The 14396-nt window shown below is 39.7% G+C and overlaps 1 protein-coding gene and 1 non-coding gene across 10 annotated transcripts in view; both read right to left on the bottom strand.

Moving 5' to 3' along the window:
* LOC136849813 (E3 ubiquitin-protein ligase TTC3-like) overlaps positions 1–14396 on the bottom strand; it is a 56198-nt gene that overhangs the window by 32742 nt on the left and 9060 nt on the right. For 2 of the 9 annotated variants that reach the window (XM_067123259.1, XM_067123261.1), the window contains exons 1-4: positions 11012–11144; positions 8586–8756; positions 5852–6016; positions 5105–5275 (exon numbers count right to left, since the gene is read on the bottom strand). In XM_067123259.1, coding sequence (XP_066979360.1) covers positions 5105–5275; positions 5852–6016; positions 8586–8756; positions 11012–11014 — 510 coding nt within the window. In that variant the 5' untranslated portion in view covers positions 11015–11144. Of the gene's footprint in view, positions 1–5104; positions 5276–5851; positions 6017–8566; positions 8757–10631; positions 10911–11011; positions 11281–13383; positions 13621–14396 lie in introns of those variants that run through there. The other 7 variants (XM_067123264.1, XM_067123266.1, XM_067123263.1 and 4 more) reach the window with 6 other exon arrangements.
* LOC136850282 (5S ribosomal RNA) lies at positions 1852–1970 on the bottom strand. Its single transcript, XR_010856593.1, has one exon. It is a non-coding gene; the product is annotated as a 5S ribosomal RNA (ribosomal RNA).

The following is a 14396-nucleotide window of genomic DNA, read 5'->3' as shown; positions in this document are numbered from 1 at the left end:
TAGAAGACCTATCATTCTTAGCCAAGAACTTAGGCTTAAAGAATAGACAGCATTGTGTTCCTTGAAGCCCACATGACGGCCTCGAACTTCTCTCACTCTTCGCCGCGAGGAATGCCGTTTTCGAGTAACATCCTTAAGAGATGCAGAGTGGAGAGGCTCAAAAGGACTAAACATCAAAAATTTTGAGCATTACGTCCAAGTTCCAAGCAGGGGAAATCAGCTGAGGAACCTTGGACGTCTTGGAAAGAGTTTCGTAAGATCGTGGAGGTCCTTATTGTCAGACAAAGCTAATCCTCTGTGTCTGAATACAATCGAAAGCATGCTCCGATAACACTTGATAGTCGGAACTGCTATATTGAGTTTTTCTCTTAAGTAAAGGAGAAAATCCATAACCTGGCTCACAGTGATAGAGAAGAGGAAAAGCCCTTCTTTCTACACCAACCTTTGAAGGTTGCTCACTTCGCTAGATATCCTTTAGATGAAGAACTTCAGCTCTAGCGATGGCCCGTGCCACCTGGCCAGAAAAAAACCCTTCGCTCTGACCAAGTTTCGATAGTCTGAAAGCAGTCAGGTTCAGGCGGGGAGATTCAAAGATATCTCGTGAAGTGGGTTTGTATGAGCAGGTCTGCTCTCATAGGAAGGGTCCTCGAACGTCTACCAACCAGAAGAGAAACTCGAGAACCAGTGGTTCGAAGGCCAAAACGTGGGATGAGAGTCATCCTCGTCCCAGAGGCCGCGAACTTGCGTATGACTTCTCCCAGAATTTAGAACGGGGAAAAAGGCGTAAACATCTATTCCCGTCCAATCCCAGGGAAGAGCAACTATCGCAACTGCCCCAGGGTCGAGTACAGATGAGCTTTATAGAGGGAGCCTCGCTGTTCTTGAGGTCGTGAAAAATATCCACAAGATGGCGACCCCAAAATTTCAAAATCTTGGCAAACCTCCTGATGAAGGGTCCATTCCTTCGGCAGGAGTTGATGGCGCCAACAGAGCAGGTCTGCTCGAACATTTTCGACCCCCTGCAACAAAACTTGTGAGAATCGAAATGTTGCGAGCATAGGCTCAAAGAATAATCTCTCTTGCAAGGCTGAACAGGGAACAAGTAGTATTGTCCGAGTTTGCTTTGAACTACACGATTGCAAACTTGGACCTCGAAGAATTGGCGAGCTAAAAGATAGCCGCCAAATTTTGAAGTCGATGTGCAGGACACCCGTTCCTCTCCAGGTTCCTAACACTTCCTCTCCCTCTAGTGTTGCCCCAACCTGTTGACGACCCGTCGGAAAACAACACTAGGTTGGGGTTCAGAAACTTGAGGAGATCCCTTTCTGCAATTCCGTTGGATCGAGCCACCACCACAGATCCTCTTTATATAAGGAAGAATTCTCAATTCCTCTTTTCAAGTCTTCCTTGCTTTGTCAGTTCTCCAACAAAAAAAAGAACTGAAGAAGCCTGAGATGCAGACTCCCAGAAAACAAACTTCTCCAGCGAGGAAATGGTCCCCAGCAGACTCATTCCTTCCTTCACCTAGCATGTTTCCTTTTCCAAGAAGGCCGAGACTTTTTCGTACATAGAAGTTGCCGTTCTTGCGATGGGGAGACTATAAAAGCCGCTGAATAGATCTGAATTCCCAGACACAATGGACAGTGAGGGGATCAGCTGCGACTTCTCCACAGACCAGAAGTCCCAGGGACTTCACGAGTTGCAGAGTCAACTGAAGGTCCTCCAGATACCTTCGCTTCGACGACGCCAATCAACCAGTCGTCCGCGCAGAGTGAGATCCCGACGTGCGACAGATGCAACTGCATCGCAACGTTTTTTCATGAGAGACGTAAACACCCTCGAGCAAAATGACGCCAACAGCATCTGGTGTTCCCAGGCGGTCAACCATCCAAGTACTGACCAGACCCAACGTTGCTTAACTTCGCTGATCGGACGAGAAGCGGTGTTTTCAACGTGGTATGGCCATTGTGCAGAGTCCAAAGCAGAGCCCTGAACTGGTACGTCTAGTCCCCAAGACAACCTGAGATACTTCACCAACGTGGATGAATTGGGGCGTGAAGATAAGTATCTTGAGATCCAAAGATACCATCCAATCCCGGGATGAAGGGCTCTTAGTATTGGCTGCGAGGTTCCATCTTGAACTTTTCCTTCCGGACCAAGTTGTTCGACCTGTTGACGTCCAAGATGGGTCTCCAGCCTACTGAAAGTTTTGGGACTAGAAACAATCTGTAGTAAAATCCCGGGAAACACCGAGTCAAGATCTGTTCCACTGCTCTCCGCTCGAACATCTGTTGAGCAGGTCAAACAATTTTCTGTTTGACAGGAAGGCAGTTGGGAAACAAAAAACAAAAGAGGAGACAGGAAGGGGAATCAAGTAACCTCTCTCTAACAGTAGGAGGGACCAAACGTCTGCCCTCCCACTCTTCCAGGCTTGTGCAAAAATGAAGCCTGGTTGCAAAGGAGTCTGGAGATGAAGGGAGTCACTTGCTACCTCTTGGAAGTGACATTCCTTCGGAAAAACTCTCTCGTGGTGCGGGTCTCGTGTTGCTTCCCATGGAAGCCCCTTTGTTATCTGAGATCGGTGCAAGCGTTATGAAGGAGATGCAGTTTGAATGTCGATAACTTTAGTTTTGAGAAAAACGATATTTTTTGCTTCTCTGTGTATTTATTTGCTTGTCGTTACACAGTTTGATGTTTTTATGACATAATGAAAAGCCAAAAATAGACCTGCAAAGTAATATAACTTCGCTAAATGAAGCTAAATGAAGCGAGTGTCAAAACACGGCTGAGGTTGGCCAGCGCGACGTTTTACTTAGTCAAGCTCTGAGCTGCTACTGACTGACTGCCACTGACTGCCCTGCGGCATTCTGTCTGATGCCTGTCACTATGTCCACAGGGTTGCCAGATCGCATTAGATATTATTTCATAGCTAAAAGGAAATACCACCGATTATTTCATTATATGAAAAATAATTTGACGATAGGTTACTGAAGCGAGCGTGGGAACTTTTTAAATAAAACTTTCTGAGAAGATAGTCAGGACGTGACGCCCAGAAAATTTGATTTCGATTTTTTTCGTCAAACGAAGACAAAGACAACTCACGAAGGTGGAGAAGAGGACTAGGTTGAAAAGTCTCAGGAAACAGATCCTTAAGAAAAAGCCAGAGTCTGATAATCAGAGGAAGAAGAAGACGAAAGAAGTTTCTCTTCATACAAAGGCTGTGACAAGAGGATGTTCTTCCCGCAGCTGGCGGGTCTTGAGTGAGTGGTGAGAAGTAGTTCTGATTCGCCGATACGTAAGCGGGAACTCCCGGAACGCGAGACAAGAGAAAAGGCCAAAACCAAAAATGTGGAACGACGATTAGCGAAGCCATCCTAAACACTATCTCTCTGATCGTTCAGAGTATCTGTACTGCCGAAGCAAGTACTGGCTAAATTAAGAAGGACATCAGATGTGAAAGTCTGTACGACTTAACAGGCAGATACGAATCTTGAAAGGTTCATGGCAAGTACTAGAAGAGCATCCAGCTGGTGAGGCGCGTTGTTGGCGAACCCAACAAAATCTCAACTCGGGAAGACGTTGGAGAAGCCACTCAGGCAGATCTCGGGAGAAGCATCCAGGCTGAAACCCAACAAAATCCCAACCTGAGAGAAGGAAGGGGCGAGAGATTTTATACTTCCTTCCACAGGGGAAGCTCTCAGCCCCTTGCCTTAGCGCGACAGGGGTCGAGTAGCGTGATCATTCGAAAAACACTTTATTCTCTTCTGCAGAGGAATATCCACGCAACTTTCGGGAAGAGTACAAACGTCTGAGGAAGAGGACGTGAAGCGTCCCTCTCCTCTAAGCTTTCTTAAGAGGGCGAGAGTCCAACCGAGCTCCAACCCGAGGCGGGGAGGACGTGTCGGAGGACGAGAAGCAATCCTTCAGGATGCGTGCCTGAGCACGATCCCCGGCAGCCTGGGTGCGTCATCAGGACCTGCCGAAGGGACGCCAGATCGGTGGGAAGCCCCCGTAACCCTCATGCGACTTTCGACATGCCCCTCCTGGTCCTGGGAGTTCGACAGAGGTCCAGGCCTGAGGCATTATAGGGCCGATCTGACGCCCCCTCCACAACACTAGGGCACTAGCACTAACACTATGCGTTTGAATTGCATTCACTTTAGTTTCAAGCACGCATTGACTCCACACGAGAGCAAGGAATTACCTTTCTGCAGCAACAAACTACAGGGTTAGTAATAAATTTATTACAGGGTTACTAGTCGGAGAAAACCCAGACTGTCCAACTAAGGATGCACTCTAGAGGAAAGATTTCCTCAGCTATCACACGCTCCAATTTAAGCATATAGGCTTCATATTTCTTCCACTCACCCTCAGACAATCCCACACATTCATTACCGATTATCATAGAGCATTGAACACCTACATATATACATAAAGAGTGAGGAACTATCAAAGTCTTCGATAGCCTCACTACATTCACCCAAGCTACAGACTCGATAGCTAGAGGTAAGACATCTTAATTATAAGAAAAGTCAAAAGCAAAATCAAAACGGTCCACAAAGAGCGTATGCCAAGTCACAGATCCAGTCGAATACCAAAAAACAACCAAAATACTTAAGTGACAAACAAATTCTCGAAATCAAAATGGCGGAGGAACTGACAACAGGTGTTGACAGTCCGGCGACAGAGAAAAATCTGAATAGAAAATGGGAATGGTTCTGATACCTGCCTCCCAGCCAAGGCGGGAATGGGTACTAACCACCTGACCCGGCCACTGCATTGCCATGAAATTTGAAATTCTGTCGGACCTTCGGAGAATACAGCTATATATATATCTGGCAGGTAAGTCTCATGAACAAACTGTGCAATATAACAGTATACAATCATGCTCCATGCTAAAAGGAGGAAATAAATTAATTCAAGATACCCCTCTTAAACTCAGCAGCACCAAATTAAACAGCTGACATCCTGAATAAGCAATTCTCTACATTAATTACTGTACTGTATCCATTCATGTAATGATCTATTAGGCAAGATCTTGAGTAAAAATTTTTAATAAACCAGCAAAAATGTCACAATGCACTCTCAATGTCAGATATCTTACCTGCTTATCACAGTCCAATTTCATTAGCTGGTGCTTCAACACCTCAATTTCTTGGGTTGATGTGGAAAGTACTTCTTCAAGCTTGGATTCCAACATCCCCTTCTGATCCAAGAGTCGTTGGTTTGATTCCCTTAGTATCTGTAACTGAGCTTGACAAGATGCAACAGACCTCTGTAGAAAAAGCGAGTCTCCCAGATATTAAAAAATATAAATTTTAAGGTAAATATACAACAATAAAGAGTTTTCATACAGGAGTATGTTTCAGCTCAAGCTGGACTGTCAATAAACTAGGTAATATGTTAACTGATTATTGGAAATAAATTATAATTAATAATTTCATTTATAAAGCTGCTGAGTTTAAACCATACCAGATCAAGCTGTCATCATAATCATCATTGCCTTTACATCGTCAGTCCACCATTTACAGAGATACTGTATTAGTAAAAATGATTTCTCTCTACTCTCTTGTCCACAACACTGTCTGCCATAATTCATCTAAGTCTTAACCCTCTACTCCCTTGTTGACCACTTTTTTTAATGAATAATCTTTTCACCTTCACTACACATTATACAGCCAACTTCCTTTGTATGTAGCACTCAAGCCAACATTCATCATTCAAATTCTCAATTGTGTTAAACCCTAATAAATAATTTAGACATTTTGAGTGAAATTTTTTAATAAACCAGCAATAATGGTGCAAAGAATGAAACTATACTATTCAATGCAAACTCATCATCGTATCTTACCTTTTTATCCGAGCTTATTTTCTTTGGCCACATCTTCAACTCCTTTGTTTCTTGGGTGGATGTGAAACATTCTTCAAACCTAGGTTCCAACACCTTCTGATGCAACGGTCGTTGTTTTGATTCATTTAGTGTGTCTGGTCGAAGCTGATGAGATGCAGCAGACTTCTGTTGAGGAAATGATTCCCCGAGGTTTTAAAAGCAAGCATAATCACAATTTTGAGTTAACTTACAGTCAACTTGCAGATGACACTGCCAATATAGTGAGTTTTCTCATGTCCAGCGGTCATTAGCAAAAATAATTTTATTTTTGAGGCTTCTGAGGCAAAAAACCATATCACAGCAATCCATCATGACGATAAATGACTTATTTTATGATGTTAGTTCCATTAACAGGGTTAGTTGTAAAAGTGAGTTCTCTTCATTCACTTCTGTCTAGAGCAATTTCTGACAATTCAAATATGGCTCAGACTTTCTAAGTCTTTGCTCCTATGTTCTTTGGACCTTCATACAGGTCTGTCTTATTACTTCCCTGTCTGTTACTTTTCTGAGTAACTGCTCCTGGGTATCGGCCTACTTTTTTGGTGATATTAGCTCAAATTCGTGAAAATTAGTTATCGTCATATTTCCACAGATCTGGGTCCCGAATTGCCACAATGTGCAAGATAATATCGAGTGTGAAGCCTTTAAACGGTTTAAAGGCCAATTTAAAGTGCCACACCCAAGTAGAGAATTAAAGGTCTATTAGGGTGGTTTTACTATTTCATTTTGCATTCATTCTTCAGGTATTTCTATTTCTTTTCATTGCGTATTCTTTCAGTATGCCGGAAACTGTTTTCCCTGATAGAATGGCAACGCTTCCCAGGACTGAATAACGCGAGCCAGTTGTCCACCGAGAGAAAACCAGAATTTCGTTGATGTAATCGTGTACTTGTTATTAGCTTTCAATCCATTGCAACACTTCTCGGACTTTGGACGTCAATTGTGATTATTGATATATTACCAACATGCCAGAAAAGAAGTTTAGTAACCGGAAGGGAAGCAAGCTCTCGCAATATCAAAACTTATCTTGAAGCTAAAAGTATAGACAGCTAATGTTATGGCTTCACACAAACTGCCACCAACTTCAAATGCTGAGGAGATGCCAAGTACTTCCTATTAGGTAAGCCACAGAGTGAAATCTATTATTCCCTTGCAAATATTATATCAAGATGATGATGATGATGGCACTGACGACTTTGTTTTGAAGTTATCTGATGAGGGAGAGGGAGGAGGAAGAGAATGAGCATTTTCGAGATGTAATTGCTGTCCCTGACGTAGCTTCTGGAGATATTGAAGCTGCTGGTGCTCTGCATTTTTTCCAAATAAAAATCACTAGACAGGGAATTCATATACTATAAAGTATTTGTTGGTGAAGGGGATTCGACAGCATATAAAGGAGTATGCAGTTTGAATGAGGGCACTGGTCCTTATGGCACTCCATATCCAGTGCTCAAGGAAGAATGCATAAACCACGTTCGGAAGAGGGATTGTCTTTCATCTTATGGCCTTGAAAAGATACACAATATGTTTCGAAAATATGTAACAACAACAAACAAAGTTATGTTTAGGAGTGAGCTTGGAGGACTCAATAAATTGAAAGTGATAGCACGGTCATAAAGATTGGAACATGATATCAGCTATGCAAACAAGTTCATTGCTGCTATTATGAGAAAAATGACAGGGAAAGCCTGAAAGGCCTTCAGATGAAAAGAGAAGACCAGAAACGAATGTCTGCTATGCATTCAAGAAAGCAAAGAACATCAAAAGGAGGATATGAAGGAGGGCTCATTAGCCTCCTAAAAACCTGGCAGCACAAGAGTCAGTGGCATTCTATGATTATCCCCAAAAATAATATATGATAAACTATTTTCTTTAAGTGATAAGTGTTTTTAGAGGGAATAATATATCTCTTATAAAAGAGAGGAACAAGTGCCATGTAGGCTTTTTCAAGAAACTTATATGCTTCTAAAAGCAAAATAAATGGTTAGCAAAACTTTAACTGCATTTTTCTCAAAACTTACTTTTTCTACATTCAAATTCAAAACTCCCGTATTTATGAATGATTTTAAAAATCTAAAAAGCAATTTGAACAAAGATAGTGAGAGAACACATCAGCAAAATTTATTTATCTTTTTTCTAAAAAATTTTTTTACCAAGATTTAATATATAATTTTATGGTATTTTTTATTGCACTTTTTAAAATATTTTTTTAAAATAGCATACATCACATATTAGATTTTTGAGTTTGCCGTTTTATTTGATAGGAACTAAACTTTCTGCTATTACTTTTGTTTTTAAATTGAATGATAAATAATGAAGGAGATGTACTTTAAAAAAACACAAAAAAATGTTATGTTTAAAAGAAAAATATTCGTTAAAAAAAAAGTTTTCATCCAATTCACCTGAAATTTTGTATGCATCTTCGGTCAAACTAGAGGTAACACCTGTAGAAGTTTGAACACCGTCACTCAAAATTAATCCCTGACCCCGCCGATACCCTTAAGCGCACCACATTTGACAGCTGACTGCCTCAGCAAGTAGCAATCAAAACTAACATTCACCATTCTCATTCCCACTTGTATTAAAATCTAATAACTTACGCAAATTCCCAAGTAAAAATTTTCAATAAATCATCAGAAATTCCTTAAATAAATAAAACTATTAGTCAAAGCATACTCAATCTCAAAAGTCTTGCCTGTTTAACCACGTCCTGTTTCTTTGGATACTGCTTCAACTCCTTCACTTCTTTGGTGGATGTTGAACGACCACCTTTAAACTTGGAGTCTAACTTTCCCTTACGATCAGAGAGTGGTCGTTTTGATTCCTTTTGTTTCTCTAGCCTAGCTCGAACAGCTGCAGCAGACTCCTAGGAAAGAAAAGTCTCCAACACTTTAAAAATAAGTACATACAGTACTAAATACAAATCAGAATTGTTCTTGGCCAACTTAAAATACAAATCCGAATTGTTCTAGGTCAACTTAAAATACAAATCTGAATTGTTCTTGGTCAACGTAAAATGACCACCAATTTGGTGGTTTTCTCTTGTCTACTGACCACTGGTAACAGGTATAGGTTTCCTAATAAATTCAAAATACAGCACTTAAACTTCTGAGGTTTCCAGGTTACAAACTACACAAGAGCATTTTGGGATTCAGGTGCTGCTTGAAAAACCCTGCTTCAGTTCATAAATCACTGTTCCTTTAATGCAATTGTGTAGTTTGTTCCTTGTATATTTGTTTATCTTCTAAGTATTTTGAATGTTTCCGACATTCATTCCAGAAACATATTAGCAGTTTAAAGATACTGGAACTCCTTATATCCTAAAATTGAGTCCACAGTGGGGAAATCAGGGTTTTAGAGTGGAGGAAAATCCTAGAGTGAAATAGAAAGGTGTACTGTAGCATCCATATGATAATTCTGTGTTCTGATTGTAATTACGGTACAGTTTATTCAAAGTTTTTAAAAAGAGATCACATACTAGTAAGTATGGACCTCGTGACCTAAGTTATGTTAGTGGTGGGTCATTTGAGGACCTGGCACCCTAGGTTAGGTTGATTACATGTGGTTGCAACCCTATTCACTTAAATTTACAGTGCTCTGCATTAGGTTAGGCTAGGTGGGGGTCTAGGAGGGGAAAAGCACCCCATGCCAGATATGGTATTAGTGCTCATTTTCCCCAACTAAAAACTTAGCTTTCCCAACGTAGTCCCCATGACTGTTACCGGGATGGGGGAGCCGGGGAGGGTCCAGTATCTCTCAAACTTCTCCCTCGCTATGAAATGAACATCTGAAACGTTCAAACCACACACTGAAACAGGAGAATCACATTTTGGTTATTTTTCGGAAGACTCCAGCCACCTCCCACATTATGATTTGTATTTTTCTTGGGTAAAACACATCGAAACAAAAAATTTCTTCTCAATACATGACCTTCGCAAATGCTTAATAACAGAGAAATTAATTGGTAGAACTATATAGTAGCTCTGCAGTGGCGATGGCACTATAACTTGACTTTTTCTACAATTTTTTGGTTGCTAATTATGAATTTACCTTTAATTTTTGGTGCTCGAGTGTAATTAACCTGTACTTAACCCCTGAAGTCCATCCAACAAGGGGTTTCCATACGCAATCTTCACAAGACAGAGCAAGGTACGTCTGTTTCAAACAGTTCATATCCCGTCTGGCAAGTGCAATAACTTGTTAACGTATGAGTACCCAACCCCCCCAGGCCAGTACTAAACACGGCAAAGGGACATTCCATTTGGCCGACAACAAACAGATGCACCGCCAGTATCAGAACCCCTAAAAGTGTAGAAAAAACCAGTTGAAAAGGTAAAAACAGGCACGGAGGTAATGTACTGAATTACCAAATAATTAATCAATTACGATTTATAAGGTAAGACAATACCGGCCCCCCACCCGTCTCCATACCTAATACGGCAAAATTGTAACCCATAAACACCCCTAGGTTACCTTAGGTTGGTATTTTTAGGTTCTTTTAGTGCACTATCATTTCCTAGCCATTTTTTGCACTAAAAGCTCAAAATGGTTTTTTCATGCAAAAATGGCTGGCTGGAGTCCAACGAAAAATTACCATTTTTTCCTCCAGAATCAGATTACAGTTTAAAGCAATAATTAACCAATATAAACTGATTTTCAGCACAATTCCTAATTTGAGTAATAAAGTATCAATACGAAAGCCTTCTCCCTTAGAACTGACAAATCCGGAAACTATCCTCACGTTTTGTACTGATCATTTAAACGTGTGCCTACGATGTACAATGAAGCAGCGTAGGCTGCCGGCTGCGCCCACACTTCTACATTCACGATAAGTAAGTCCTCAGTTGCTTTACCTGTGCGTTAAAACTGGGGCATTTTGCTTTACTTAAGTTAGTGTACCTCTTTTACAACGCCAGTTTTATTTATACACCAGCAAAACTCTTATCGTAACCTCCTAGCCTAAGTTGTTTAGCAAGGAGTAGCACGTCCAGCTAAACCAAGATGAGTTAGGCTGTAAACTATGCTACGCTCCATGCTACAATTTATCTAATGATATTTCATTCGCATACTTTATCAACGAAATAATGACATAACATGGGATCTTCCTCTAAGGGTTCTTACCATTTGAACTATTCTAGTGCCATGCGAATATCACGAAGTGACGAATTTGGGTAAACAGGTTCTGTTTGGCTTTCAAGCATCGGGTCAGCTGGCGTATATGACAGAAATGTTGCCAGATAATATTATAAAAAATCTGAACATTTTCTTTGAAAAATCTGTAGAAATCTGTAGACATGAAATAAATATGATAAATAAATCTGCAGGATCCCCTGTTTACTCATGAACACTTTCTTTCGTGTATCTGCGCATAATTAGGATGACATTCGGACAAATTAAAAACATTCATACAATACTACTTATATATTCTGAACACAACCAAAATTATGGACTGCTAAACAGGAGAATAATGAATTCACTTACTGAAATAAATCAAACTCAAATAAGTGTTTTCCGCATGACAACAAAATTATAATTCCTACATTTCTTGGCTGTCATACAATTTCTAGAGTTCCTTGCTCTTTATACTGGATCGTTTGTTATAGTAAACTCAAAACATGAGGTATTTCTTATTAGTTTTGTATGGAACATTAATGTATTGTCCATTTGTCTCACTGATACTAATAGTGTCATCAGGGTTAACATCAAGTCTTTCAAGGAAACTGCTAAGCAACATCAACTCTGTCCCAGTACTCTGAGTATCAGATTTTACTTCATAGCCAAAAGAAGACACCCGATGGATCAAGGCAGGTAATTCTTAATCCAATTACATCTGAATCAAAAGGAATTTTTTTTTTTAACCCGAGAGACAGCTTTCACAAAACTCCCAAACAGTTTAACCTAAAATGTTTTAATTCTTGTATATCATACAGAGCTTCACTTCTCAACACAATCCTTGCTTTGATACCAAGATACATTTCCTCCAAAGGTTTGAAGTTTCAAAGTTCCCTGGTGTTTATTTCTTTAGTGGTGTCTAACAACATAAGCCTTTGTGAGAAGGCTTTCCAAAATTGTCTTACGAACTGAAACAACAGAAATTTGTAAAATGCTTATCTAAGGTGGCTCAGATTGCATTTGTTTGTTCAAGTTATTGAAAAATGACAAACGAAATCTATAAATAGTAAGGTTATATGGCTACATAGGCTCTGTAAAATAGAATTCAGACTTGTGAGCTGGTCACCCAGAACAGCACTCGTAATGTAGTGTGTTAATGCATTGTAGCCTACTGTTCATTCTGGCCCCCACCATAAACAACACCGAAGCATAAATAGTAAAATTGCTTGCTACTTCTCTGAAATATCAACCGCCCTTCCAAGTTACTTAGGGGTCTGGAATTATGTACACATTGCTTGCTACTTCTCCTGAAATATCATTATATCAACCGCCCTCCCAAGTTACTTAGGGGTCTGGAATTATGTACACATTGCTTGCTACTTCTCCTGAAATATCATTATATCAACCGCCCCTCCCAAGTTACTTAGGGGTCTGGAATTATGTACACATGTACACATAAGAGTAAAACACTTTAGGGTACCATAAGTTTCAATTATTTAAAAAATATTTTACAATTTCGCAGGTAAATTTTAGGAACTAAAGACGAGAATGGTAAAAATCTTTAAATTTCGCCTGTTTTATGGGAAAAATCTGAAAATTTGAAACACGCTAAAAATATCTGTAGATCTCAGATTCATAAGTAGATCTGGGAACACTGAATTACAGTCCCACGGCGCTTAGATTATGGTTCCTTTTACAGTTGCGTTTAGGAAGACATACAAAGGTTATAACAGTATAAAAGAACTATACCACCACACTTTTCAATGTTTTAGTCATTCAAAAACGATATTGTTTTGATCGTAAGCGTTGCGTTGCAAAATTTATTAATTTAATTTCACTCACATATTCAAATCTAATGAAGAAAATGGTAGTAAACCGCAGTCTTTAAAAAATTACCCGAACAAAGGTCGACCTGTTATCAGAAATACACAAATTATATACGTTAAGGTAATTTGTTTGTGTGTATGTTTGTTTGTTTGTTTTTAAGAAATCAAAATATTATCACAATTCATTCATCTTTTCTTGTGTCCATTCTCACACATAATCTTCCATTCCTGGGGGAGGTGGCCAATTGTACCTGGGTTTACCCAAAAATAACTTGCTGGAAATCTGAAATGTAATATCCTCTGCAACAGATATTCTCAGCATGGTTCACATGGTCCACCTGGGGGCCATGAGAAACTTCAGCGGCCACAGGGTAAAATCAGAAAAGGTTGTTGTTATTGTCACTGGAAATGCAACACTGAGCATGAATCTTGTTGAGGGTAACGAATCCTTAAGGCCTACAGTAAGTTCTATTAAATGATAGCTAAATAAAAAGTTACTCCTTTATAATCAGACATGTCACGGCACACATTATAAGCGAAAGGAAATTTACTTACCAGAATCAGAATATGAGTTTTCTCAGCAACTTCTCAGAATGAGTTGTGCAGTTATGATGGCCATTGACTTACACCTGGAGTAAGAATTCCAAGTATATAGTCAAGGTCTTTGTATACAGTGCTATCCAAACTGACGGCCTAAGATGCAGTGACTGAGGGGGCCACAAGAACTACAGTTGGCTTGGAGTGGGCCTCGGGCGTAAAAAAAGGTTGAGAAATTCTTCACTGGAGCAGCCCCTCAAAGAACAAAAAGCAAACGTGAACGTTTTATATATATATATATATATATATATATATATATATATATATATATATATATATATATATATATATATATGGTAGAACCAAGTTATAGGTACACGGCGGGTATTTAGCGAGAAATGGCAGTTTCTTATAGTATTTTGGATGCTATTAACAATTTAACGTTAATTTTTGACGGTCGGCTGTGATTAACTTCACAATTTACCTTTGAACTCTACCCTACGGTAAGGAGGACTACGATGGGAATCCGGGGTTTCCATACGCGATCTTCACGAGACAGAGCACCGGTACGTCTGTTTCGAACGGTTCATATCCCGTCTGGCAAGTGCAATAACTTGTTATACTCTTGCCACGATGAATAGATCTCTCTGGCGAGGCTTTTAAAGATCTGCCCTGTTGCCAGTTTTACGAAAACAGGCAACTGACATTTGTGTGACAGACCTTTAAATGTCTTCGAGACAAACCCTGAGGCTATACTTATAAGATTTTCAATTTTGATTTCCAGGTATTATTACTTTCCTTCCTACTCCGCCCTGCTCTCTCTCTCTCTCTCTCTTCTTCAAAATCTTTACAGCTTTTTTTTTTTTAACATATGATCACCTTATCTGTTTTGTCAGTACTTGTAGATAGATGTACATTTATCATTATTACACAATTAGATACTTAAAAGTATTTAATTAATGCTATAGAAATAGAAGATATATTTCTTGTTCATTTTCGAATTACGAATTAAAATAAACTTCTTTGTCGCC

The sequence above is a fragment of the Macrobrachium rosenbergii genome, chromosome 21 (genome assembly GCF_040412425.1).
Source record: "Macrobrachium rosenbergii isolate ZJJX-2024 chromosome 21, ASM4041242v1, whole genome shotgun sequence".
NCBI classification, from domain to species: domain Eukaryota; kingdom Metazoa; phylum Arthropoda; class Malacostraca; order Decapoda; family Palaemonidae; genus Macrobrachium; species Macrobrachium rosenbergii.
This window is presented reverse-complemented; position numbering and strand designations above follow the sequence as displayed.